The sequence below is a fragment of the Cottoperca gobio genome, chromosome 1, assembly GCF_900634415.1.
Source record: "Cottoperca gobio chromosome 1, fCotGob3.1, whole genome shotgun sequence".
Lineage (NCBI taxonomy): Eukaryota > Metazoa > Chordata > Actinopteri > Perciformes > Bovichtidae > Cottoperca > Cottoperca gobio.
The window spans coordinates 21,983,588-21,997,120 of record NC_041355.1 but is presented as its reverse complement, the minus strand read 5'-3'; the positions used below and the strand labels follow the sequence as shown (position 1 = coordinate 21,997,120).

General features: G+C 40.5%; 1 protein-coding gene across 5 annotated transcripts in view; it reads right to left on the bottom strand.

The window, feature by feature from the left end:
* LOC115013452 (axin-2-like) overlaps positions 1 to 13,533 on the bottom strand; it is a 47,907-nt gene that overhangs the window by 13,579 nt on the left and 20,795 nt on the right. Inside the window, exons 1-2 of one of the 5 annotated variants that reach the window (XM_029439777.1) lie at positions 3,238 to 3,468; positions 788 to 1,728 (exon numbers count right to left, since the gene is read on the bottom strand). In XM_029439777.1, coding sequence (XP_029295637.1) covers positions 788 to 1,617 — 830 coding nt within the window. In that variant the 5' untranslated portion in view covers positions 1,618 to 1,728; positions 3,238 to 3,468. Of the gene's footprint in view, positions 1 to 787; positions 1,729 to 2,013; positions 2,110 to 2,660; positions 2,859 to 2,878; positions 2,952 to 3,237; positions 3,469 to 13,533 lie in introns of those variants that run through there. The other 4 variants (XM_029439810.1, XM_029439785.1, XM_029439801.1 and 1 more) reach the window with 4 other exon arrangements.

Genomic DNA, 13,533 nt, shown 5'->3' with positions numbered 1-13,533 from the left:
CTCTAAGTAACAATTGCCTCCAGATGTGAGGACAAAGTATTTGAGTGAAAACTTTTTAAGCGCCCTTTGATGCACGCTCATGCATAAAATCCAGCTTTTGAAAATGGTCCTGGCTTGAGAAGATTTCAGCTGTTGGACAACGTGTGGGACGAGCTCTTAAGATAAAAGCCCAAATGCTTTCCACAAACAGTTCTGCTTTCATCTCTGACCAAGAGAACAATATCTCCACTTGGCATAACACTGACGATAAAGTTCTCTTAACTCTGTATTGGCATTTCTTTGGGTTAAGGAGAGACAGTATACAATAACTACATGGCTTAGATAGTAGGGAAAAAAGAGAAAATATAGCAACTTTACAATAGCAGTATACTGTTTCATGTAGCTGTAACAGACATGAGGCTTGGTGTCTGAATTTGTGCCTGAACAGGAGGAAGGGTTTCAAAGCACAGGAAACTTGGGCAAGCCAGCAGAGGGCTGCCTGCAAGACACCATTTACTTAAAAGGAAGGCTCAGATCCATTGATGTTTTGTACCCACCCCACCCCTCCAACCCCTTGACTAACTGCAAGGCAGGAGGGCACAAATATACAGGCATGTTCCTCTGAGACTCTTTGATCAAGTGCCTTTATCTCTCTCATAGGCATTTGTGAAATAACTGCCAACTGCCACATATTCACTGTAGTTTAACTAATGACAGAATTGTGATCACAAGGAAAGTAAGCAATACTAAAAATGCACTAAGATGCAATAACACAGACATGAAAGCTCTGGGTCAGCACTGCTCTTACCTGCAACTATTCTCCAGCACTTCAGCTGCTGTCCGGATGGTAGCAGTAGCCCTCAGGGTTTTCGCAGACAGTCCAACCACAGACCCTAACGTTTTTGCCTTCAGATCATTACAACTCCACTCCTCTTCCTCCATGAGAGGAGGAAGGTATCCGCACATCAGCTTGAGGCTGCCAAGACTGCCATGGTTCATGTATGCCGCGTTTTCACAGCCCGTGCGCACGTATTCGAGGTATATGTCAGAGGTCAAAAACATCTGGTATGCATTCTCTTCCATGTTGGACTGAATTTCAGTCTGTGCCTGGTCAAACATGGCAGAGTCTATTTGTTGTTTCTTAATACTATCCTTTATGAAGGTCTTGGTGGCGGGTTTCAGCTGCTTGGAGACAATGCTGTTGTTCTCAATGTATCGCTTGAAAATAACTTTGGCAACTCGCAACGTTTTGGTATCCTTTAAGTCCATTTGCCTGAAGCCGTTGCAGGCGAACCAAAAGTCCAAAGTGTCCACGCAATTCTCCCGCTCCAAAAAGGTCCTAAAAAGGTGAGCGCCGTCTTGGTCACCCAGGAGAAAATGCAGAGACTTTGTCCACCGGACTAGGGGTGAGTCCGGGGACGCGCTGCCCTCTGGCTCCCCGAGTCCATCCTCGTTCCTCCGCGGTGTGGAGCCGGGAGGCGCGGCGGCGGGAGTATCTTTAACCTTGCTCTGGGCTCTCATTTTGGCAGATCTGCCGGGGTTGTAGCATGACGCCTCTCCCTCCTCCCCCGGTACCGGAGGACGAGGAGCATCTTCTCGGAAGCTACTGCTGATGTGCTCCGTAAGCGCCCTGCTCATGGCTCCAGCTCCGGTTGCCGTGTGAGAGTGCCGTCGTGCCTCCACTGAGCTCCAGCCTAATCCTCCTCACTCTCTAAAAGCAGCGGGGGAGCTTCTCAGCTTCTCTTCACTCTGAAACACAAAGTATTGATCTAATCAAAGCCAGATCCTGCTGAACTTCAAAGAAAGACATCAAGTAAACAGTCCCTTTCAAAAACCCTCGCCGGGTTCACAGAGAAAGGAAATATGAAAGGCTCTTTCGTTTCATTTATCTATTTATAATCTAAATGAGAGATCAACTGCAGCCTACATTCTCAACGTGCATTGATCTGTCACATCAAAACACATTTTACAAGAGTAATAATCTCACACAGCCTCACTCTTCACCAAAACCGTATTCTCACAACTGTGGCTTACACGTGTTTTCCTAACGAGTCCATGTCACAGGCTTCAACTCCAATTAATTCCCAATCTGTTTCGGACGACCGTACCATACCCCTGTCTGCATCTCTCTCTCTCACACACACACACACACACACACACACACACACACACACACGTTGCCACTCGGATCCCATACTTCTCCTCACGATCCCAGAAATGTACAGACGAGTATAAATGCATCTGAACCGCACCACAATGACCTTAAACGTTGTAATGTACGAGGGGTAAAAAGCCCCGCGGGAAAAGCTATTCGCTCATGCGTAAATGTAAGCGATCAATCGCCTTAATATCTGCCTAAGAAGGCTATTACAGGACATTATTAAAGCCATAGCCTCGGTAACGTGTCTGAACTACCAACACGACAGAAAGACTCGATATATTTGAAGTAATACCTCATTCAGAAGCTGAATAATGGTACCGGAGCCTCAGCGCCAAATCTAGAGATACTTCTTACCTTAAACGATGCGCAGCTAAAACGACATAAACTGTGTGGTTGGCTGTTACAAATGCTACTTAATATTTCAAACAGTCTCAACAGGCAGTGCAACTCTACAGCATAATATAACCGATTGTAAAATCCAATGGATGAAGGCGGAATTAACGTGCGTAAAACAACATACCATCGCAGAGCAGATCCAACCAGAGTAAAAACCCGTTAAAAAGTTGAACTATTACTCCATTTACAGTAGAGCCTCATACAGTCCAAAATTCTCCAGCAGTAATCCAGCACAAAAAGCGACGACGGACTATTTAAAGCCTGTGCCGTGCCACATGTGTCCTATCTCGCTGCAAAACAAGCGCTGTAGTTTGATGTACCCTGTCCCATTCAACAACTGACCTCAGAGTAGGCAGGCTCAGTCTCTATGTAGATCACTGGGGGTGTCAAAATCTGGAGGAGGTAAAAGAGGAGGTGGAGGGGGGCTCCGATAGAAGAATACATCCCACTTTTTCCCAGCTAGAAGACGCACCACCAGACAAATATTCGGCTTTTTATCTGGGCTACACATACACTCACACGCACACACACACACACACACACACACACACACACACACACATAAGCTTCTTATCTATCTCACCGTATTTCTCGCCCACAAACAAGAAACATAGCCCGCATTTCTCAACTTCAAAGCTCAGCAGCAGCACATCAAAGCGGCGAAGAGAGGGGGCCTGTGGAACAGCTTTCCTACAACTTACCATCCATGTACCCGAGTAGCCTCCCTTTTCGAAAACGTTAAAGTAAAGTAGTCCAACAACAGGCTGTGCCTACAACCGCTTCGGCGTTGTTCTCTGTCCTGTAATGTCCTATCACATTGGACAATTGTAATGAAGCTGCGAATAAAGCAGAGCAACGTCTTGCCCTCGACTTTTCTCCCCAGGTAGTGTTTCAAGAAGTCATGGCAGGCGGTAGAAATCCTCCGGGCTGTTTCTAAACCAACTGGGCTGAAGGTTTAACTGTGGACTTCAAAGTAACGAACCGCTGGCCTGGTCCCGGAAGATACGTAAAAACCCAGCGTCTCATCTTCGCAGCAAATAATGAAATAAGCTAAATAAAATCAACTAGAATAAAGATAAAGGAATGGAAAAGACTACACACTTCATCACATTTGCGGTGCAATAGTTTCTCGTTAGCGAACCCATGCATTTAGACGTTCATTAACGTTTAATAAACTTTTCTAGACAGGGAAAGATTTTACATGTATGCCAGGACCTTATCAAAGACAGGCAATCTCGAGCCAAGTCCCCGAGGCTTTGGAGCGTCAGAAGTAAGTGATCTACCGCGCCAATAGCATTATTCTTACAGTCCGTCTGTTACTACACAAAGTTTCAACAGAAACACAAAGCAAACAAAAGCGATACTTTAGTAGCCTGTGGCCTCTTTAAGTGACGTGAGGGAGTTTAGTGTGTTGACCTAGCGGAGGAGAAGACATTATGAGAGTGTTTACAACACAAGAACAGTTCATTGTGCTACATATGTATCTCCTGTTGTACAGCAAGATATTTATTTCTAATTTCTACATTGGTATATAGGGAGTTTGGGCGCATTATCTTTATGTAATCCCAGTAATATTCCCTGTTAATTACAGAATTACCAGAGTAAGGGGAGTGACAGTAAAGAATGTGTGGTTAAATACAATGTTACAATGTCCACATTGATTTCCAACGTGTTATTTAAGTTATAGCATTGATTTCATAATCCTTTAGAGTGTAACTGTCAAATAATTTACATATTAGTCACAGGATTTTAGCCACAAAGATGTCAACCTAACACACTTGCCAGTTCCACATTCAGGGAAAATGGCACAGCATGACATTTTGATTGAAATTGGACAGAGAGCAAAGGCAAGAGCTGTTTTTTCGTCTTTTAATTCACATGACTTCCCTAATGTCATTGTGACAGAATCTTAAAGAGTGGGTTAGACAGTGATCCAATCCCATGGTACTTCAAAGGCTATATTGTCCCTTTGATGTCGAAAATCAACTTTAAAGGAGAATATAATTATATAAATCAGACAATTCAAATTCACAAAACTCTCATGATGGTACAGGACAAGGAAACTAATGAAATCCCACTTCTCGGAGTTCCTCAAGTCGTGATTAATTCATGTTGAGTTATACATAGAGAAATAAGCATGCTATGTAGCAGTTCCCATGTTGATTTATAGTTGTGTCAGCATCATTTTCCATTTGTCCAAATCTTTACACTCGGCCACATGGTTTAGGGGGACATGTAATCTCATCCAGCATGAATTGGCACTGTTGATTGCCGAGTAAAAATATTCATTGCCCATAGACCCTCATTATTTTCAGTGTAGACGGTCAATACTTACTCACGACATCCCACAACCAACGTTTACATTTTTGTAATGTTAACATACTCTTACAAATATGCACAAAAGTGAGCCTTCCTTATTTTCTTGGTAAAACACAGGACTTTAGTTGATTACATTGACATCCTGCCAACCACTTCCTGAATGCTGTGAGCTTTTCTGATGATTGCGTCCAGCTCATTTTAAATGTAATCTTTTACGAAACTTTCACAGCAAGGTGTTATCACAAAGCCGCATGATTGCACGGTCTCTTCCGCTGTCTGCCTGTCTCTGTTTGCATGCTCATGTATGTGTGTTACAGTGTGAATATGAAGAGGTCATTCATAGCCGCTGTTTATGCTGGAGGGCTGTGTAAAACAAACATTGCTGCCACAAACTCAAACAATCCAGCACCCAAAAAGCACAAAAAGCTTCCAACAGTTTGCAATTGGAAGTGCCCGCTTTCTGGGAGATGGAACACAAAATCACAAAATGGGTCAGCAGCGTTGGCATCGCGTTGTTCAAGGGGCACTTGGCTGATCAGCGAGGACCAAATTAAAGCCATGAAATGTGTAGCCATACTGTTATCTGTGCAATAATTCATTTAAAGTCAGCTTTGAAAGGAGAATTGAGATATAGAGGGGTTATAAAATGAAATTTTTGAAGTGGAAGACAATCTTAAAAGTGGGATATTTCACATTTGGGATAAGATGTTATCTTCACTCAAATTAAATTAGGCCGCACATATCACTGCAAGAGAAAAAAAAGGAGTCCACAGACAGTTATATTTTTGCTGACAGGCAGGAAGCTTCGTTCATGCTTTGCTCAGTCTGCTTTTAATGACATGTAAAGATCAGGCTACTCAACTATTCAGGATGTGTTTATTTTTAATGCATTTATACAAACAAAACTGCTGTGATCACCAAAATCAGCTAAACTACAAGTTGCTGTCCTTTTTAATTCATTTGTAAAGTGTCATGAGACGCTAAACCCATGAGACCACACCTGTTGACCCTTGAATGCCCACTCTTGTGTTTAGCAGTGACAAAAGAGAGAGGGTGCTGTAAAGTAGCCACACGAAGCCCCTTTTTGATGTTGACCCCATCCTGACCCCTTTGTTGGGGCCCTAACCATTTCACAGGAAGATCCAAACGCTTTAAAAGCACAATACAGAACGAGAGTGCCGCCACTGACTTGCTAGAAGCCCCAATAAAACAGGGTGACCTGGAGGCTAATTGAGAGCTTGTGGTTAGGAAGAAATTAAAGGCATCTGGTGTATCACCGCAGATTGGAAATGAAGCTCCTCTTTAATTAGAGCCTGCATACAAGGCACAGAGAAAGTATGCATTTCACCACTGTCAGTTCAGGTGTCACAACAGGATACATGGAAAAAGACAGATGACTTTAATTATAGTATGTAGGATTGGTTAGTTAGAATTTTATTTGTTATGTGAACACCGTAGACGTTTTTCATGGTGTATTATTAGCAGTGTTGGGGAGTAACTAGTCACATCTACTGGAGTTACGTAATTAAATAACAAAATAAATGTAATTGTTATCAGTTACAGAGACAAAATATGTAATTCTAATTTATTTACATATTTTTTACTAATCAAAATGTTGATGATTGCAAAGGGGTTTCGTTCAAATATATTTGTTTCAGTAAAAAACTGTTATGTATTGTATGTATATGTATGTATTCAGTTGCTCTGTTCATCTTAATTTGAGTTAAATCTAAAGGACTGAGGTTAAACTTTATGTTTTTAGAACTTTTCTGTTTAAAGAAATTGTTACAAACAATTACAAAGTAATCAAATGTAAGAAGTAACTTTACTTTGATGAAGTAATTAAAATATTTATATTACGTATTACATTTTGAACAAGTTAACAAGTAATGTAACCTATTACATTTATAAAGTAACCTTCCCAACACTGATCATAGTTGCATCAGTTTAAAATTGGGCCTTTTTGTCGGTTTTTCATAATAACTTTTGGATTTGCATCATGTCACAGCCCAAATGTTCCCACAATGTCAACAATAAATTCTGTACAACCTGTTTTATTCCTCCGCTCAAAGCCTACACTTGTGCTAAAATAGCTGAGAAGAACAGAGGAAAGGGTGGCTAATTGCAAATAACCCAATATTTTGGAGTTCAAAGGCTGTAGTGGGTTTGAGTGATAATTTTGGCTGAAGCATCACCATAAACACTAATAAAATTAAGTGCGTCGGAGGGAGGAGGGGGCGTGGCCAGGCGTCCCTTTGAACAGACCCTGTGATCAGTTCCCCCTCTCAATTAGCGTATTGTCCACTTGTCCTTTCAGCTGGGAGGGAGGGGGCAGTCTCCCCCCAAGCTTCCCTTTGAAGTGATTATCCCTTTATCTCAAGCCTGAGCGAGGAATATCTTGGGGGACAATGGCAAATTAAAGCCCATATGGAGAGAAGCGTGAATGTCTGTTTGTAGGCTCAGAGAGAAATAGAAAAAAAGAGAAATAGAGTAATAAATAGAGTTGGGAGAGAGAGGGAGGAAAAGAGGGGCAAATATCATCTTTCTGTTTGCATGAGCTGAAGGGTGAGTGGTAGATGTCAACACTCATTCAAAAAAGTAATTTAGGGCTTGTGCCTGAGTTGACACTTGTAGCAGAGACTTTAGAAGAGCTAAAGGAAAGAAGGAGGGAGGGGGGGAGAAACACGGAGAGATAGAGGGATGAGCATAAAGAAGAGAGGAGTGCAGTTGTCAGCAGAATCAGATGGCGGTCAGGCAGACAGGCTTGAAGAAGATACAATTAAAGTGTGGAGTTAAGACGGGCTTTGAAGTTGGACATGGTACATAATACCCTTAAAGTTTGAGAAGCCAGTCATTCATCCGCTTGTTATGGCTTGTTAAGACCATTCCTTTTAAACGGCAAAATTTGATAAAATTACTTTAATTTTAACTTTGGGAAAGGTCTAAATGTCTCAAAAGTCGCAGCAATCAGGTGAGGTTTTCACCAAGGTTAAAAAAAAAAAAAAACCCGGAGTGGTCATCTTTTGAAATTTGAGTGAAGAATTTGCTAAAGAAGGTGTGGGGGTGTGGGTGAATAATTACTTTCTCTTCCCACTCTCCCTTTTTTCCCCTCACAATCCTGATTTTCGGGTGGCTTAAAAGTTTAATAATGTATAGAAACAATGCCTGTGATGCTTGGCCTAATCCGTTTTGGCTTGGCAAACCTTTGTGGTAACCGAAACTCTATCTGATGTGAGCAAATGTTTGCCAAGCCAGCATGTACAGACAGACAGGATGTGTGTGTGTCTGTCTTTCCTTGGTGTGAGATCATTTGTAAAGCTGAAAAAGAATGGAAAACCACAACTTTCTGCACTTGTTATTGGATGGACACTATACACTGTTATACACTTTTGCAGGTTTACAGACACCACCAATGTAATTTAAAGTTTTTCTGTGTTTAGTTAAAATCTCTGGGTACAGTATATAAGCTGTAGACTTGCTGCGTTCTTCCGTTGACAACTGTAGTAAAAGCCACCGAAGACCAGCCAGCTCACCTTGGTTAAAGGTTGGTAAATGTCGAAGCACCTTTATTTGTTATTAGTGGTGTAAATCGTCTGTATATATTGTTGTGTTTAAATTATTCAGTGACGGTGCTACATACGGTGAAGTTACAGTGTTGGAATCGACAGTCATTTAGGCTAGCGTAGGTTTCTTGGTATTTAAGCTTTTATTGTTTTAATTTCTGTTGTGTGACTTGAATTGTGACAACGCATGGGTTAAAGTCCCAACGGGTATGACTGTTGGCAGCCACAATTGATTTAAATAAGAAATTATGAATTATAACTATATAGTGTATCGTGTGTAACATGTGGTTAAACTCACATAGCCTAACGACAACTAATGTCAACATTCGGGCAGTAGGATTACGGAAAAGAAGGAAACGATCAAGTTACATTGTAAATACAATATGACAATCAGAACCCTTAACAAAATCAGACATTTCAAATTTCTGTATATTGACATTGAGATTCTTAGATTGTATTTTGTATTGTTATATACATAATTGTGATACTAGATTGTGTACTGACAATTATAGATACTGTGGATATAGATATCATTTTTATATTGTGCTTGTATCGTCAAATTGTTCCAATTAATGAGTTCACATCTGAAGTAAAAGCCACTGAAGACCAGACAATGCATATTTTGTTTTATTTATTACTACAGAAATAAACCTCCATCATCCTGAGTCCGATGTGAATCGTTGGTGCAACACATGCATGCAAAGAATAGCAAAACCTTTAATCACAAATGATTTATAGTGTAATGAATTTTGTTAGCACTCTACACACATTATGTAGTATTCTGTCCCCCTGCATTGAATGCTCTGTATAACTGTGTCAATTGTTCCTGAAGTAATTCCACTAAAACATTTCCATGTGTATTCATGATGTTTGCCTATTTATCATGCTCGACACATCAAGTGATTCTTCTTCTGATTGTGAAAGCGAGAGAAATGTGTGAGTGTTCACTTTGAGCACTGTTAGCCACCCTTCATGAGCATCAGACAAATGATTTAGAAAAATGCTTGATATGAAGCAACGGTCAGGCATATTAGAGGCTGAACAAAACGTGTTACAGACCAATGCTGGTTTAAACTGACAACTGCTAACTGGCCAAGGCTCAGTCAGACAGCAAATCCATGCACTGATAAGGCAAATGAAGTGGCCCTATTGATCCAATGATCCAGTGTTCAGCCAGAGTTCTGGACAAGACGGCAGCAAGAGACAACAGTGACACCATAAAACCAACAGACAGACGTGACAGAAGTTCATTGTTTGATTTACAATCTTTACAGCCATCCATTGTGATATCAACATATCCACATCCTGCATACACACTCCAGCAAAAAAGTGTAGGGGATTGCTGTGTGTACACACACAGTGTCAGATTCTGTGGCAAAAACCAAACATTCAGTGTGTGGTTGGCACTAACCCGATGGGGTTTTCATCACCTGTGTGAATTGATACACAGGATTTGTTATCATTGTAAAACGTTTTCTATCCACATGTCACCCATCTCGCCCCGAGCTTACGCCTACTGTTTTTCACACAGCATTTCACAGGGCACTACGACAAAACTCAATCATAGGATTTGATATCGATGGGAGCATAAATACCAAAGGGTGGACAAAATAATGCAAACCCCACATGAAAAGGGACCCCAACCTTGAAGTCAGAGGATCGCGATTTCAAAGGCAGCTGCACAGGCAATTTAAGTTGAATGCCAATTAGCACTATGTGTCAGCTTTGAAAGAGTGTCAGAGTGACAACTGACACTTTTATACGTGACTTTTCAAAGCAGCTATCAGTGCCAAAGCTGCAAAAGAGTGGGTCTCTGTATTATAATTGCAAATGTTAAAACAGTAAATAATTTGAGGAAAAAAGGCTGAAAGGGTCTCAAATATATTTCCATAATATAAAAAAATTAATTCCACATATAGCTCCTTTTAATTAGGGACAGTTTTCCCAAGTCTCAGTGATAGAAACTTACGGAGGTAGTACCTATTGGCAGACAATATTGTTGATATTTGACCATCGACAATGTCGCCATCTTGGTTTTTGGCTGTTGCCATCTTGGCTTTTTGCAACCAGAAATGTTACAATTAACTTTCATGAACTGGAAAAAAAAACTTGGAAAACTCTGTGCTAGCAACCTATCAATCAGAAGGTAGCCACACCCTAAAGCATAACCTGCTTTATCGTCTATTTTACTCTGAATGGGAACATCATTTACAAAATGAACATCATGCTGTATTGAGGAAAATGATCAAACTTAAAAAGTAGACCATAAACCTATTACGAAAATGTTTACTGAAGTAATAAATCAAGTGAGAAGTAGCGTAATTTCCTCATCGACTCCTATACAGTGGAGTCCTGGACCCCCTGCTAGCTATTAAAGAGAATGCAGGTTTAATGCACATCCGCATTGGTTTCACAAATCTATAAATCCCGGGATTATGTTGAGCAACAGTGTTTTTCAACATCTTATGTGAACACATGGTAATTATCGTTAAAATTGCAGTTCTGTGACAGAACGCTAACGCCCACATGAATACTAAACTTGCAACATGCCATTCACCAATCCAACATGCACAGCATTACTTTCCACCTATGTACATAAAAGGCATGACCCTGTCTCCTGAATTGACACTAAACATGGCAGTGGATAACAATTGTGCAAGGGAATTCCCAGGGATACTTGCTGAAACACCAAAACTACAAAGAAGTATTTTCTGTATTTTCTGCTTTCCGTGCAATGCCATGGCTGATGAAGCAGGAAACATAGGCATGAGTAATACAATTAAATACAACTTCCAATTCCAAGTCCCTTTGAGTTCAGCAAAGTTCTTCGGTATATGAAAAGAAAATATAGAAAATATTTAGTGTATCAGAGCTCAGAAATGTAGAAACATGAGTGTCTGATTATCACACATACAGATGCAAATTGCATCAGTGAAACAAGAGGGAACAAATATTCTTGTCATAAAAATCAGCTAAAATTATAGCTGTCAACTGGATGTTTTGGCATATGAGATGATTACCTGCCAATCATGTGTGGTGATGGTGGGTTGCGTTTATTCATCCAGATGTTACAGTACGTGCCTGGCTCGCTCTGCTCCACCAGTTTCTAATTGATTAGATTTGTGAACGGCTTGCCTTTTGATTGTTTGAAACATAGTTTGTTAACATAAATCATGCTTATTCGTACACATACACTCTTTCTCAATTTCTCCCGATGCTCTGCTGTGTGTCTGTGTGTAGGCTTATATGCATGGAAGTAGCATATGGATGTGGTGAGTGTTTGCAGTGTTTCACTATGTATAGTCTGAAGTGTTAGCAGATTGCTTGAATTTGGCAAGGGAGTTAACTAGTACTTATGCAGACGCTCATGGTTTTGATGTGAGTCATACACTTCTAAGGCTGTGCCTCGACTCTGACAGTTCCCAAAAGTATCTCATACTAAATCAGAAACTGCAATTACAATGCAAATTAGCCTTAAAGTTAAATATTAAATTGTGATTTTCATTTTGTGCAAGATTTTTAATTAAAACATTTTGTATAAACTCTTAGCAAGGAGCTATCAGTTACCATGTTACCAGGTTCATGGTTTTTAATTTGCACATAGTTTGGGACTTTTTGATACGTAGGTTTTTTGTAAGGAAGACTAAGAGATAACAATGTTGGAAAAGCAAAGCAAAGTACTTTTTAATTAAGCTCCTTTTACACATGCACTGCACCCCTGAAATTATCTAGCGAACGCAAATGTCTAAATCATTGGAACCAGAATCAAAAGGACTTTAAAAGGACATAAAACAGATGTCGTCCTGCCAGCTCCCTCGTACTAAGTCCATGTAATGTCTGATTGAGTCCATAGAATAGATCCATGGTAAAGAAGATGGGTCATTTACACAAAAACACCAACGAAAATGTCTAACTGGAGGGAAGACGAGATTCAGGAACTCCTGTCTGTAGAAGCTGACACCGACATTGTAAGAAAAATTCGACAACAGGCAAAAGTGTACTACATGTGTGAAAGAGAAACTCCGGACTATGTGCAGACCTTATTCCGCGGATATTGTCTGAAGTTCATATGAGAAAATGGCTTCAGAATCACACACTCAAGCCTCAAGGTTAAGATTGAGAAAATACAGATGAGAAAAATCATTTACCTTTGGCAAACATTGTGTGTCAGGACTGTATATGCAAAGTTAATGTTAACCTGAAACTATAGGCAGTGCCACCGGTTCTAGAAAGGGTGTGCATTCTTATGCTACTGTACTGGTGAAGTGTATGCCCACACATGGATATAACTTCTGTTTGCTTCTATGAAGTTCTAAACATATATGTGTGTGTTCTTGAGATTATGATATTGTTTAAAGATGAAGAGTTAAACCCACCAACTGTGAATAAAGGAAGTCCCGGATACAGCAAAGAGAGCAATCAGCCAGGACCTCTACTCTGGCCAGCTGCATATTGTTCGTTTATTCCCGAGAGAGTTTCTAAATCCATAACTAAAACTAAGATAAAAGTGTTTTGACCCTATTGTGGGATGTTTCCCAGTGTCATGCAGCTACTCAGCAGGTGTGCACAGGGAGGGTGAGTTTCAAAACACACTGCACAGCAGATAGGCAAAGAGAAACATCAACAAAGCACTGCATGCTATGCACCTCACTAACTGCTCTGACAGCCGACAGGGAAAACATTCCCACAGAGAGAAAAAAAGATGGAGAGAAAGAGAAGGGAGATGTAAAGTGAAAGACAAAAAGAGAAGTGAGGGGATGAGGGGTCAAAGAAGAGAGAGGAAGACAAAGAAAGACAATAAAGATGGAAGAGAGAGAGAAGAAATATATCTACTTCTTTTATTCATGTAGTATTTCTTGTCGATATGCTTTAACATCGCTGAATCTAGGATCACAATTTACATGTCATACCAGAAACAAGGCCATTGAAACTCAAGGTTTCGAAAGACGGGAACAGCAGAGAAAGGGAGGAGAAATGCAGGCATAGACACAAAGATACAATCTTGGAACAATAATGGAAACACCTGTACCATCTATCGTTATCAGGTATAGCAGCTGCACGACAAATCTTTCATTTGCGCAGCCTATGTGTTCAGTTTCTGCACATCCTGTGTCA